The sequence below is a fragment of the Mixophyes fleayi genome, chromosome 9 (assembly GCF_038048845.1).
Source record: "Mixophyes fleayi isolate aMixFle1 chromosome 9, aMixFle1.hap1, whole genome shotgun sequence".
NCBI lineage: Eukaryota > Metazoa > Chordata > Amphibia > Anura > Limnodynastidae > Mixophyes > Mixophyes fleayi.
The window spans coordinates 102,134,287-102,149,983 of NC_134410.1; the positions used below are offsets into that span (position 1 = coordinate 102,134,287).

The window sequence follows — 15,697 nt, forward strand, 5'->3', positions numbered from 1 at the left end:
CCGTTTCTTTACTTACCTTTTGTCAACTTCTTTCCTTTCTTTTCTTCTCTTCTGTCAACTTCTTCCATTTCTTTTCTTCTATCTCCTCTTCTGTCTTCTTTCTTCATGCTGGCTGCGGCGCTCCTCACTGACTGACAGGCGTGACTTGATGACGTCACGCCCGGCAGTCAGTGTGAATGGAGAAGAGGAGAGGAGGGACACGGCGCCGCGCGATCACGTGAGTATCGTTTTTTTTCTTTTTCTTTTTTTCTTCCAGCTCCCCCCACCAACGAATAACCCCCCCCCCCCCCCCCCCCCCGCGGGAAAAAAAATAAAAATAAATAAAAATCGCAAAAAAGAAAATTATAAAAAAAAAAAAAAAAAAATTTAATTAGCGGAGAGGGCCCGGCCCGGGCCCCCTGGCATGGCCGGGCCCGGGTAAAATGTACCCGCTCCCCCCCCCTCTCGGCGGCCCTGATTGTTCTGATACGTTTGAGGGCTTTATATTATTGTGGGCACGCAGCTCTCTAAGCTGCGACGGTCCCCTTCAGTGTCTGTAAAAGAAGTGCGGCGTGAAAAGCCGAACTTCCGGTTTCGGAGGTCTGGGCATGCGCACTAGCGCAAATCGGACATTGGAGTCCTGCCCCACTTCCTGTTCCTCCTAGACCACCGGGGATTACAGCGGTTGCCATGGAAACGTGGCAATACACACTAACAAATTAGTATGATGGACATACAGGCTGAATGGCTGTTGCTCCACGGTGCATTTATACAATACCTACCTGCAATCGTTATGTGTCATAATCATTAATATTCAAACAGGAAGTGTATTAATGTGTTTAATAACTGCTGTTATCTTGAGACATGCTTGTACTTGTAGAAGACATCAGATGGACTACAAATCCAATGATATTTGTCTGGTGATGATAGGAACCATTCCATAAAATGTTGGTACAGTATGTATGAGTGTAAGTTGCTGGGCCTCAGTTATGAAGATCAGCACTGTAAATCACCTTGGTTTTGCACTCGTGTGTCTGGAAGATTTTGGGAGTCACCTTGCAAACTTGTGCGCCTAGAAGGCAGAAACATCTGAAGAGGTGCACTCATACTTGCCAACTCTCTCTGAATGTCAGGGAGACTCCCTGAAATAGGGGTGATCTCCCTCACTCCCTGAAGAGTCTGGCATTCTCCCTGATGCTGAGCCAGTACAAGACGTGGTTGGCTTCACCATTTGTGGCATGAAAACACAGTTCAGAAATTGTGTCCTATGTCCATGTATTGATGTCTATGGAGGTGGCCATTTTCATGGAGACCAAGATTTAATCAAAGACTGACGGGTAAGACAACATGACTTCAGTAATGGAGACAGAAATGTAAAAAACACTTCAGTCTCTAGAGATTCATTAGCTGCTTTTCTTTAACACATAGTTGTCCTGCTCTCCCGGAATTTCCGGGAGGCTCCCGCATTTCTGGGAGACCTCCAGGGAGAGCAGGGCAACCCCCCGATTCTCACCCCCGCAATAGATAAGTTGGGGAGGCGGGACTTAATGGCACAAATATTATGTCATCTTAGCCCCGCCCCTGCTGTAATTGGCCAAAATTGTGACAAAAATGATGAGATTCGTCAAGCCCTGCTCCTGTACGCCTACCTTTCCCGGGATCCTCCCTGAAGCCAATGAGGAAAAGTTGGAAAGTATGGTTGCACTGTGTAAAAGTCACATCAAAGTTCAACCTCCCATCACTTTACTACTAGCCCTCTTGCTAAATTAAATTAAATTAAATTATATTTTCCTAAATTAATACTCAGTTTAGCCTCATTTAAGTCTTGAATTTGTCATGAGAGAAAAGTAGCATTGCACAGCTTTTATGTGGCTCATAGAAATGCATCTCTGCATATATTCACTAGGGAAGATTCAATATATATCCCTTTAAAAGTATATAATGGCAGCACAGAGTTGGCACAACTCAAGTGTTTTTGCACGCAATGAATGCCTCTAAAATGTATTATATATAATAATCTCACTTACACAGTGAAATCTTTTATTTGCTCTGCAAAGCTAGACGCACTAGTACGCTTACTGCGTTCTTAGCAAGGATTGTCTTTGTTCTGCCTATCTTCTCCTATTGGCCGTTTTAAAATATTGCTTGTTTGCAAACTCTACCATCTTAGTTGGAAAATCCTGTCATAATTTAAGGTCTGAATTGCTTTTTAATTTGCTTAATACTTACAAATGTGTAATGCTCATGACCTTTTCTGTGTGAAGTTGGTATGTTCTCCCCGTGTTTGCGTGGTTTCCTCTGGGTGCTCTGGTTTCTTCCCACACTCCAATAACATACCAGTAGGTTAATTGGCTGCTATCAAATTGACCCTAGTCTCCGTGTGTATGTGTTATGGAATTTAGAGTGTAAGCTCCAATGGGGCAGGGACTGATGTGAGTGAGTTCTCTGTACAGCGCTGCGGAATTAGTGGCTGTTCCAATAATAAAAAAGACTAGCTTATAGGCAGCAGGATTTTGGTGGTAGCAAAAGGTTGGAAATCAATTACATGGGAAGCAAGGGGAAATTGTCGGAGATGTCCATGTTTAGACACACCATTCTCCGTCAATGATACCTCAGTAAGTGTAAGAGAGCTGGTCCCTATTTCTGTGCCAGAGATACTCTCCTGTTCTCCACTCTGGAGGACCCAAGATCTCAATAGGCCATAGCAGTGCAGATTGATGGACCTTTCCCTTGTCACATCATTCAGCTAATGGCATTACACTTGAACGTCTACATTCAGCTGTTCAAATGTATAAAGTTGGGTTGGAGTCAGAGGGTGGGACAATTATCTGCAGAACTACTGATCTCTAGGTGACTTCATGTTCACCAGGGATTGAAGTCTACTGAGGTCTTTCTAGGGAGCTTAATAAGTGATCAGAGGGAGATTTCCAAAGGGTGTATTATATTAGTGTTTGGTTGTCTGCCTTACAAATAAAAATACATTATAAATTGATAATTTTATACTATTTGTCCCACGAAACTTTATTATAGCAAAAAAATATACAGTACCTATATAGAATGAGTCATACTTAATAAGTTAAAAGTGTTATATTGTGATAGGGAAATAAAATTAAATCAATAACACAATTACCTCAGTTTTGTCATGTCATCCAGCATCTCCTTATATGAATTATGTGATCATCTATGTTCCCCATTAATCAATGACCTCCATTCTTACCTGTGTAGCCTGTGGCACAATTACACTCATACCGGTCCTTCGAGTTTAGGCAGGACCCATTGTTTTGGCAGGGTTTGGACGCACACTCATTGATGTCTATTTCACAGTGGTACCCCTGGAAGCCTGGTACACAGAAACAAAGGTACTTGTCTTGCTTATCCACACATATTGCTTCGTTCTGACAGGGACTTGATGCACACTGGTCCACAACAACCTCACAGTGTTGTCCTGTGTAGCCTGACTGACATACACATGTGTAGCTGCCCATATTCTCCAAACATTCAGCATTGTGGTCGCAAGGGTTTTGTGCGCATGGTGACACCTTTTCTTGGCATTTCAAACCACTGTACCCATTTTGGCACTTACATGTGAATCCATCCTCACTATCTGAGCACTGGGAGTTTTGAAGGGCACAGGGGTTATTGTCACACTCATTACTGGTGCAATTAAATCCAGGCTGGCATAGACATTCATAGTCCACGTATCCAAGTTTAGCTTGACATATGTAGGTGTTAGGACATGTAACCCCTTTACATGCATTATATAAAACTCCACAGTCTGGTCCAGTGAAGGCCTGAGGCACTGTGGGGCAGTGACAAGTAATCCCATCAGGTGTCTCTTGGCAAGTCCCTCCATTCAGACAAGGAGTAGACAAACATTTCTGTGCCAGTCCTAGAGATCAAATAGAGGACACTTGTGTTATTAGACTAGGACGTATGAATAAAGAAAAGAAAAACGAGGCTTGCAAAAACAGTGGAAGCCCGAGAGTGGGAATCCATAACACATTTTAGATAGATCACAGGAATTACATTTTTCTAAGCAGTCTATTAATGACCAAATTTGGTACTGATACCAATGTCCTGACACAATCTCTTACCTTAAAAAATTCTTTTCAGACTCATGAAAAATATAACATTCCACAAGGAAATGCTGCATAATTACATTGCAACTCACAAACATGAGATACTGTCACAAACGACTTATCAGTTCCCACATACTGCTTCTAAGAAAGCAAGTGAGCATGTGATATAAGTGTTCCATGATCTATCACTGAATGTCTTAAGTACTCTCTCCGGGATTCACAAAACGATACTAAAACATAACCCTTGTAAGCAGGGACACAGATGTCTGGTCCAGTATTTACCACTTAGGGGAAGGAGCATGAAAGTTTGTGAAATTAAGCAAAAAGCTACCACACATAACAATAATTCAAACAATCCGTCCCGATTTAGATTAGAGACTCCAAATTTGTGCAGCTGAAAAATGGATGAGGCTTCATGATTATGGGGTGGAGTCTTAATTTTAGGGAGTGGTTTGGGGTAAATTAGGTAGTAGTTTGGGTGAATTAATGCAGTCTCTCTTTTCACCACAAACCCGCTTTCCTTTCAAATAGTCCCCTTCTGTGGGTCAGATGTATATACTTATATAGACAAAGTTGTCTATTCAGCATTTATGTGTATAATAATATGGGGATGTATCTGTAATTAGGAAAACCAATGCAGCTGTTTAGGGCTATAAATTTTAGGGAGAGGCAACATTTACTAAATAGATGTAAAAAAAATGCTGTTTCTCTTTTGGTAAAAGCCTAAATTATTGTTTATTTATGTTTTTAATATAGCTAATAATGATGATGAAGAGGATGTTACTTGTGCTTTTTAAGAGTATACCGGCCATAATACAAACATTTATTCTGATTTATGCAAGTTTTGAGATGGGTTCGATTTCAGTTGCCACCGAGGCTGCAGAATGACCAGGCACACCACTGCCACAGAATATTATAATAAGATGTCTTTGGGACCTACTTATTAAGCCATAAACTCTGCGGAAGCAGCTTTTTCCGCATGATTTAAGCATTTTTATGTATCCCTGCTATCTAACAAAATCATTACACTTTTGCAGTACAGGTCCACTCGTGGAGTCAATAAAGGGAAATACTACTACTAAGGCAAGCTCAGGGAGGACAGAAACCTCCTGTGGAGGCAACGGAAGGGTTTTATCTCGTGCATTAGGCTAAGTTTCGCATGAAACTGCATAATTTTCTAGGGCTATTTAACAAGCTCCAAAAAGCTTAGCTTATCGGATCTGGAGCCCATTGTCTAACGGCCATCTGAAGATGCCGTTAGCCATTGTACCCTATGGGTAAAATATTGAGGTAGATGGATCTTCAAATATAAAGTAATTGACAGAACAGCCTCCTATCAGACGCGCTGTCCCAGGATGAATTTTTAGTACATTATTCCCAAAGTTATCTGTCATCGTTGCGATAAATAACAGGACAAAACCCCATTAATTAATATATAGGCCCCTTAGTGTTTTGTGGCATTTGTAGCCATGCATAGTAATATTCTTGGCTTCATGACATATTTACCTACATTTTACACATGCCCTCTGATGTGGGAGGGGCAAATGGCATCATTGTGATACAGTTCCACCCACTTCACAGCAGGTGAGCAGCTTTCAGGGAGATTTGCCTGCTCCCCTGAGTGTCAAGGAGGTCTCCCTGTGACCCGGGAGTCTTGGACTTTCTGGAAGAGTAGGCGATTATACTTAGTTGTGCTGCAGGGGAATGTGTAAGCTACTTCAAGTTCTAGGTTATCCCTTTGTGCAGGCTTTAAGAAAACTCAATGGGTCTTGCATGCTCTCTATTTTATTTTCATTACTCTGTACACCTGGTCAGGCAGCCAATTATGCTAAAACCTTCCACTGATGATGTCACACATAACCCTTGTAATTAGTCTACTCCCTCAAAGTATTGTATTTTGAGAGGATTATCACACTCAATAAGACTGACAGGAGAGCTCCAGAAGGAGATTAAGGGTGTATGGGTAGAAAGGAAACAATGGAATCTCCATGAAAAGTGAACTCTGCAAGCAGTCTTACTGGATGACAGTCCACCTCATTCACTTAAGGAAAAACCTGCTAACCCTGCGGCCTACTTTCTCTCCAAATTGTCTCGAATGCATACCTCCCAACTGTCCTGAGTCCAGGTGGACTGTACCGATTCCAGGTGGACTGTCCCGCTGGAATCGGGACAGTTGGGAGGTATGTGTAATGGGGTAATAAACAATATAATCTGTTTTAGTAATTTCAGGTACTTATCGATGTGCTCGGTGATCTACTTTTCTTCCTCACATGGTAATTGACTCCTTCGGTCTGACCAGTCGTGACTTAGGGAGGGTGGATAGCGCTGATTGGTGGCTGCTGCTGAGCGCACAGAATCTTGGAAAGATGGAGGGCAGGGGGCATGGCTTATTTTGTCCCGCTTTCGGGCTCTAAATGTTGGAAGGTATGCTAATGTATACTCTAATGCATAGATCTGTATGGATGAACTCCTCCCCCGGGGGCCTAGAAGCATGTTCTCAAAACTTCCTAGCAACACTATGTACAACGTAACAACCGTTAACATTCATAACTGCTGCAGGCAACGCTAAAACTGACACAAAACCAAGCTTAAGTGTATATAAATTTGATTACATTTTTGGACTATCAATATTAAAGGGAGTTTAGCAAGCCTTAAGAACATGCACTGAATGCCTGATTTCAATGGCCATGTATACAAACCCATTAGAATCAGACATATGATAGCAAAGCTATTGTGTAAAAATGTATGCCAGGATTTCTGAAGCCTTGTATCTGTATGATATGTCAAGATGCTATATGCAGAATGTTTGTGTGCTATATGTGGAGTGTTAGGATGCTATATTATTATTATTATTACTATTTATTTATAAAGTGCCATAAGAGTTCCGTTGTGCCACATAATGGGAGTCAGATCAAACCACAGCATTGTAATCAACAAACAGCATCTTAAATAAAAAGTTGGGGAAAACAATTACTTAGACTATATATGTACTAATAGGGTGTTGTATGCAAAATGTTAGGCTTTTCATGTATAAAAATTAAGAATAATAACCTTTATTACAGAATAGAGAAAGGGAAGCATTAATCTGCTAAATGAGGGCCAAGCAGCACTAATAACCTGAAATATGAAGGTCTGGGTCCTCTGCTGGCTTTACAATTGAAGATTTGATACAAGAGCTGATTCTGGGAATGTAGAAGCAATTAGTGCCGTTAGAGCACAGAGGACGTGCTCCAAAACAAAGCCTGATGTTTGTGGGAATTTATTCCTATTATGTGTATAATAAGCGGCCTCCATCAGTGACTGGACTCCTGCAGCCTCTTGATGACATGGCTGAGATAATGCAAATGAGAAGGTTGAATGGAATTCCTTTCCCATTGACAAGGTAACTATTGTATTGGTGGCCAGTCACTCATACATGTGATCAAGGAAGGATACTACACTTGTCTGCAGCAAGTAGCACTATTACTTTAGTGGTTTCTTGAAAGTCTGTTCCTTTCTTGCTGTGTTTTATTCATGTAATCTTTGTTACCCAGAAATAACAAGTAGTATTTGACTATATGTGTATCTTAATATCATACTTGCCAACTCTCCCGGAATGTCCCGGAAAAACATTTAATTACACAGAAGTGATGCATGATAAAGACAAAATCCCGATGTCCCCTCGCCTTAACCCATTAAGGCATAAATGATGCACTGCTTTAGGCGAAAAATAGAAGAGTTTAACTAGTGAAGAGGGTGGTCTTTAATTGGTAGTGTCGTCACCCTTTAATTCATTAGAGTATCTTGTCCTACAACAGAAAATACATCATCATCATCATCATCATTTATTTATATAGCGCCAACATATTCCGTAGCGCTTTACAATTGGGGACAAACGTAATAAACTAATAAACAAACTGGGTAAAACAGACAAAGAGGTGAGAAGGCCCTGCTCGCAAGCTTACAATCTATGGGACAATGGGAGATTGACACATGAGGTTAAGTATACATTTTGCATCTTGGCCCAGCCAGACTGCAAAGGTAGGGTGACTCATAAGCTAAATGATCCTGTCACACAACAATGTTGGTCCGGGGGTAGTTGTCTTGTGTGAAATTGTGTAACAGGCTAAAGGTAGTGAGGTTAAGATGGTGGTTGAGGAATATTATAAGCTTGTCTGAATAGGTAGGTTTTCAGAGAACGCTTGAAAGTATGTAGACCAGAGGAGAGTCTTATTGTGCGAGGGAGAGAGTTCCATAGAGTGGGTGCAGCCCGAAAAAAGTCCTGTAACCGGGAATGGGAGGATGTAATGAGGGTGGATGAGAGACGCAGATCTTTTGCAGAACGGAGTTGCCGAGTTGGGAGATATTTTGAGAAAAGAGAGGAGATGTATGTTGGTGCAGCTTTGTTGATGGCCTTGTAGGTTAGTAAAAGTATTTTATATTGGATTCGGTAGAAGACAGGCAGCCAGTGTAGAGACATACAGAGTGATTCAACAGAGGAATAGCTATTTGCAAGGAAAATCAGTCTTGCCGAAGCATGCAAAATAGATTTTAGGGGTTTGAGTCTGTTTTTGGGAAGACCAGTAAGGAGGGAATTGCAATAGTCAATGCGGGAGATGATTAGTGCATGAATTAAGGTTTTAGCAGTGTCTTGTGTGAGATATGTGCGGATTCTGGAAATGTTCTTTAGATGTATGTAACATGATTTAGATATAGAGTCAATGTGGGGAACAAAGGATAGGCGTTAATCAAGGATTACACCTAGGCAGCGAGCTTGTGGGGTGGGATTTATGGTCATGTTATCAACAGAGATAGAAATGTCAGGTATGCTCTTGTTGGCGGGTGGGAATATTATTAACTCTGTTTTAGAAAGATTAAGTTTGAGTTGACGAGAGGACATCCAAGATGAAATGGCAGAAAGACAGTCAGTTACACGGGACAACACAGATGTCGAGATATCAGGAGAGGATAGATAGATTTGGGTATCATCCGCATAGAGATGATACTGAAAGCCAAAGGAACTTATTAGATTTCCAAGAGAAGCGGTATAGATAGAGAACAGCAGAGGACCTAGCACCGAGCCTTGTGGTACTCCAACTGATAGGGGAAGCGGAGCAGAGGTGGCTCCAGAGAAATTAACAGTGAAAGAGCGATTAGAGAGGTAAGATGAGAACCAGGATAGAACTGTGTCTTGAAGACCTAGGGATTGCAGCGTTTGTATGAGAAGAGAGTGGTCAACGGTGTCAAATGCAGCCGAGAGATCAAGGAGAATTAGGAGAGAGTAATGGCGTTCAGTCTTAGCAGTGATCAGATCATTAACAACCTTGGTCAGCGCAGTCTCTGTGGAGTGTTGAGAACGAAAGCCAGACTGAAGAGGATCCAACAGGTTGTTTGCGGAAAGAAAGCGTGCGAGGCGAGTGTAGGCAAGTCTCTCTAGAAGCTTGGAGGGGCAAGGGAGCTGAGAGATGGGGCGGTAATTTGAGAGAGAGTTTGGGTCAGAGTTTTGTTTTTTTAGAATAGGAGTAATCACTGCATGCTTGTATAGTGATGGAAAGATGCCAGTAGAGAGTGAGAGATTACAGATTTGAGTTAGAGGTGAAATGAGCACAGAAGACAGGGATCTACCAATTTGCGAGGGAATAGGATCAAGAGGACAGGAGGTAGAGTAGGAAGATAAGAAGAGCGTAGAAATTTCCTCTTCATTTGTGGGGTCAAATGAAGAAAGGGTGTCAGAGGGTAGAGGGAAGGAAATGAGCTGATGGCTTGTTGAGGAAGAGGATACCATTTCTAGTCTGATCTTGTCAATCTTGTCCTTGAAGTAGGAAGCAAGATCCTGAGCACTGATAGTAGATGGAGGGTTCGGGGTGGGAGGATTGAGAAGATGATTAAATGTATTGAAAAGGCGTTTGGGGTTAGAAGCCTGAGCATAGATAAGAGATTGAAAGTATGTTTGTTTTGCAGTGTCCAGAGCATTTCGATAGGAGTGGTAGACAGAAGTATATGTGAAGAAGTCATTAGAGCTTCGAGATTTACGCCAGTGACGTTCTGCTTTACGGGACAGTTTTTGAAGATTTTGTGTTGCTTTGGTGTGCCACGGTTGACATCGAAGTCGACGTGTAGTATGAAGTGTCGCTGGAGCCACTTGATCAAGGGCCGTTGCTAAGGTTAGGTGAAAATGAGGTACTGCCATCTCAGGGGATGAGAATGTAGAGATAGGGGAGAGAAGGTGTTGGAGAGAGGTGGAAAATTGTTGAAGATTAATAGAATTAAGATTTCTACGAGTATGAGGAGGCTTGGTTGAGTTAGACAGTAGAGAGGTTAGAGCAGTGGGGGTGAGAGTGTAGCTGATAAGGTGATGATCCGAGAGGGGGAAGGGTGTATTAATAAAATTAGAAACTGAGCATAGTCTAGAGAAAACAAGATCAAAGCAGTGGCCATCCTTATGAGTAGATGATTCAATCCACTGGGAGAGGTCAAGTGAGGATGTTAGAGAGAGTAGTTTGGAAGCAGCTTTGGAAGGTGGGTTATCAATGGGGATGTTGAAGTCACCCATGATGATGGTGGGGATGTCTGAAGATAAGAAGTGAGGGAGCCATGCAGAGAAATCCTCAATAAATTGTTGGTGTGCTCCAGGGGGACGATAGATCACCGCAACACGTAGGGAGAATGGATTAAAAATGCGAACAGCATGTACTTCAAAAGATGTGAACGTGAGTGATGGGACATTTGGTAGAACTGTGTATGTGCACTGTGGGGAGAGAAGTAGTCCAACCCCACCTCCTTGTCTGCCTTCAGGTCTGGAGGTGTGGGTGAGATGGAGGCCACCATGTGAAAGTGCTGCAGGTGAGGCAGTGTCTGATTGCATGAGCCATGTTTCTGTTATTGCCAGAAGGTTAAGGTTTTTTGAGAGGAAGAGATCATGAACGGAGGTAAGTTTGTTACAAACAGAGCGTGCATTCCAAAGGGCACATTTAAAGGACTTGGGAAGAGAGGGGAGACAGGTGATGTGTTTGAGGTTTGCTATAGAACGGTAGTGTTCTGATGTATGTGTGTGTGAGGAGTGTGGGGGACCTGGATTAGGTGATATATCACCAGCTAATAGAAGCAGAGCGAGCGAAAGATAGGCAAGGGGATTGTAAGATGTGTGGCCTTTTATTTTCTGGCGACAGGTGGAGGCTGTACTTGTTAGAGATAATAAATAGGACAACAGTTCATGGGTGTTAAATAGAGGTGAGTGGAGTAATGCAGGTGCAATATGAACAAATTTGTGTGTTGGTGGAGGGGTGAAAGATGACACAGTCCTAAAGATCATGCCATGAAAAGAGACTAAGAAAAGCAATTTGTGAAACATTGTGATAAAAGGGGTAAAAGCAAGAAGCAAGGGTATTTTAAGAATTACCTCTTAGCAGTATTCCATATAAATAGACAAGTAGTGCAGAAATAGGCTGTGGCAGATGTTGCTTATTGCTGGGAGTAAAAGCAAGTCAAATGTAGTCCAATGTTTGTCTAACTGTGCATTTTCGTCCACTTTGTGAGAAAATCCCACTTAGTGCAGAAATCACACACGTCTAACCCCACATACGTCTCCCCATAGAATGAAGCTAAGATGTAGTCAGTCTAATTTAGGAATACACTACAGATGTGCTAATTGGTCAGCTAATCAAAGGAAAAGAAAACATTTGTGGGAAAGGATAGAGGAGGCCAGATACCTATCATAAATTAGGCAGCAATAAAAGACTGTGCCAACCTAAGTTTAAACAGATAACAGTTTCCTATAACATACTTAAACACAGATTGCAGGGATGAAATTCACAGAATAATGATCAGAGTAGTAGTAGCAGCATGGATGAACATACTTAAACACAGATTGCAGGGATGAAATTCACAGAATAATGATCAGAGTAGTAGTAGCAGCATGGATGAACATACTTAAACACAGATTGCAGGGATGAAATTCACAGAATAATGATCAGAGTAGTAGTAGCAGCATGGATGAACATACTTAAACACAGATTGCAGGGATGAAATTCACAGAATAATGATCAGAGTAGTAGTAGCAGCATGGATGAACATACTTAAACACAGATTGCAGGGATGAAATTCACAGAATAATGATCAGAGTAGTAGTAGCAGCATGGATGAACATACTTAAACACAGATTGCAGGGATGAAATTCACAGAATAATACATGTTTTGCATTCGTGTGCATTCGTGTGGCAATCTCCCGAATTCTGCCCACTTCACTAGGAAGTGCCCCACTTCCTAGTGAAGTGGGCAGAATTAGATCCCAAACGCCGCAATTCCCGGTGAATCGCGGCGTTTGGCCCCGCCCCCGCTGTCAAATGAAGCGTTTGCGTCATGACGTCATTTTGGCCGTCCCGCCCCCCTCACGCCCCTCTCCACTGGCTGGCTCCCGGAAGGGAGCTGAAGAAAGGGGGCAAGTATGCTTAATATATATATATATATATATATATATATACATATATATATATTTATATATATATTAGGGATGTGCACCGGCGACTTTTGGTGTCTCGTGTTTTGTGTTTTGGATTCGGATTTTCTTGAGGTTTTGGGTTCGGATTTGTTTCGCAAAACACCTGCCGAAAGGTTTTGGTTCGGATTTAAGGTTTTGGATTCGGATTTTTTTTGAAAAAAGCATAAAAAGTTCAAAAATCAAGTTTTTGGGCTTATTTTCACTCCTACGCTATTATTAACCTCAATAACATTCAATAACAATCATTTCCACTAATTTACAGTGTATTCTGAACACCTCAATATTGTTATTAGTCCAAAACGTTGCAACGAGGTATCTTTCTGGACTGCGTAGAGGAGTGGTCACCACAATATAATTTAAAAACCCTGAACTTGTATGATTCGGACCAAAAAATTTACCTGGACTGCGTAGAGGAGTGGTCACCACAATATAATTTAAAAACCCTGAACTTGTATGAATCGCACCAAATAATGTACCTGGGCTGCGTAGAGGAGTGGTCACCACAATATAATAAGAAAACCATCAACTGGTTTGAATCGCACCAAAAAATGTACCTGGACTGCGTAGAGGAGTGGTCACCACAATATAATTTAAAAACCCTGAACTTGTATGATTCGCACCAAAAAATTTACCTGGACTGCGTAGAGGAGTGGTCACCACAATATAATTTAAAAACCCTGAACTTGTATGAGTCGCACCAAATAATGTACCTGGGCTGCGTAGAGGAGTGGTCACCACAATATAATAAGAAAACCATCAACTGGTCTGAATCGCACCAAAAAATGTACCTGGACTGCGTAGAGGAGTGGTCACCACAATATAATTTAAAAACCCTGAACTTGTATGATTCGCACCAAAAAATGTACCTGGACTGCGTAGAGGAGTGGTCACCACAATATAATTAATAAAAAACCCTCCACGGGTCTAAATTCCCCCCAAAAAAATTCTGGACTGCGTAGTGGGGTGGCCCGGATACTAAATTTGGTACCGGGGCCACAATACCTCCTCCAAGTTCCAAGTGTAGTGTTTATAACATATTAACACTACACTAATTCTAGCACGTCAATACCTCTTGTTTTAAATAATGAAAGGGCATTTAACTTTTGATTTAATTTTTTGAATTTGTTGACATTTTCTTTTACTTTTTGAACATGGCAAACGACTGTTGAATGGTCACATAATGCCAAAAAAAGAGTTGCAAGATGGAATTGTCCTTGGGCCCTCCCACCCACCCTTAGGTTGTTGAAATAGGACATGCACACTTCAACGAACCAATCATTTCAGCGACAGGGCCTACCAAACAACTGTGGCTGAAATTATTGGTTTGTTTGGTCCTCCACACCAAAAAAACAATTCATCTCTCCCTGTACAAACTAAACAGGCTCTACTGAGGAAAGATGTCGTCCTCATCCTCAACCTCTGATTCCTCTCCCCCTACAGTGTGTACTTCCTCCTCCTCACACATTATCAATTCGTCCCCGCTGGACTCCACAACCACAGGTCCCTCTGTACTATCTGGAGGGCAGTGCTGCACTTCATTGAGGAATTGATTATTCATTTTTATAAACATCATTTTTTCAACGTTGTGAGGAAGCAACCTCCTTCGCCGCTCACTGACCAGGTTCCCCGCTGCACTAAAAACTCTTTCCGAGTACACACTGGAGGGAACACAACTCAGGTAAAATAGAGCCAGTTTGTACAGGGGATTCCAAACTGGCTTTTTTTTCCTGCCAGTAACAATATGGACTGTCTGACATGTCTATTTGGATGGTGTCAGCAAAATAATCCTCCACCATTTTTTCAATTGTGACAGCATCCAATGCAGCGACAGTAGACATGTCTGCAATGGTTGGCAGGTCCTTCAGTCCGGACCAGATGTTATCAGCATCCCCGCCAGCGGCTCTTTTAGGAAAACTGAGCTTTTTCCTTGCAGCCATAGATGTGGAAGAAAATGAGGGTGGAGCTGTTGGCATGTCACGGTCCTCTTCAGAGGACAATCTCCTGACCAGCAGGTCTTTGCACCGCTGTAGACTTGTGTCCGCAGGAAACAGAGACACAACATACGCTTTAAACCGAGGATCTAGCACGGTGGCCAGAATGTATTCCTCTGACTTTAAAAGACTGACCACCCTCGGATCCTGGCAAAGCGTACGAAGGGCTTCATCCACAAGAGCTACATGCTTGTTGGAATCGCAATGGTGTACCAGCTCCTCCCTCACTTTCTCCAGCTGCTTCTGCAAAAGCCTGATCAGGGGAATCACCTGACTCAAGCTGGCAGTGTCGGAACTGACTTCTCGTGTGGCAAGTTCAAATGGCTGCAGAACCTTGCACAACACGGAAATCATTCTCTAGTGCGCTTGACTCAGGCGCATCCCCACTCCTTTTCCTATGTCGTAGGTGGTTGTGTAGGCTTGAATGCCCTCTTGATGCTCCTCCATCCTCTGCAGCATATAGAGGGTGGAGTTCTAGCACGTCACTACCTCTAGTTAATTTAGATTGCAAGGCTTGTAAATACTTTGAAGATAAAAAAAGCAGGCTGCACAGACTGTGGAGCTAGAAAGTGAAATTAAATGGACCACGTTACTTTGGTGGCTATCTATGCCCTCCCTCCCCCCGCCCTACACTTGTAGTTGAATATAAAAAAAGCAGCCTGCATAGACTGTAGAACTAGAAATTCAAATATACAAAGAAATGGACAAAGGCAGTTTGGTATCTGTCTGCATCAGATCCCCTCTCCACTAGGAGTAAAATAGAAAACTATTCAGTCGTTATTTAATCTAGAATATAAATAGAAATTGAGAAAGGCAATTTGGTATCTGTCTGCATCATAATCATCAACATCCTCCTCAGCGTCAGCTACATCAATATCCTCCTCCCGGTGTACAACATTCACACCTTCATTAGCCAAATCTGTAACTGGACTGTGGGTGAACCTTCCAGCATATGTAGAGGGCTTGCTGCAAATGGTGGAAGGAGCCACCTCTTCCCGTACAGTGATGGGAAGGTCAGGCTTTGCATCCACCAACACCCTTGGACTCGCCTTGGGGATTTGTGATAATTTCTCTTTAGAAGGCAGAGTTGTTTGCTGTTTTGTTGCTGACAGCATAACTCTCTTCAATTTTTTGTAGGGGGGGGGGAGGAGGAGGAGGGCTAAGATCCTTGG

General features: G+C 42.3%; 1 protein-coding gene across 2 annotated transcripts in view; it reads right to left on the reverse strand.

Annotated features, from left to right (window-relative positions):
- The window catches only part of CRB2 (crumbs cell polarity complex component 2), a 109,101-nt gene that overhangs the window by 65,185 nt on the left and 28,219 nt on the right, over positions 1-15,697 (reverse strand). For both annotated transcript variants that reach the window (XM_075184733.1, XM_075184732.1), the window contains exon 2: positions 3,197-3,868. In XM_075184733.1, coding sequence (XP_075040834.1) covers positions 3,197-3,868 — 672 coding nt within the window. The remainder of the gene's footprint in view (positions 1-3,196; positions 3,869-15,697) is intronic.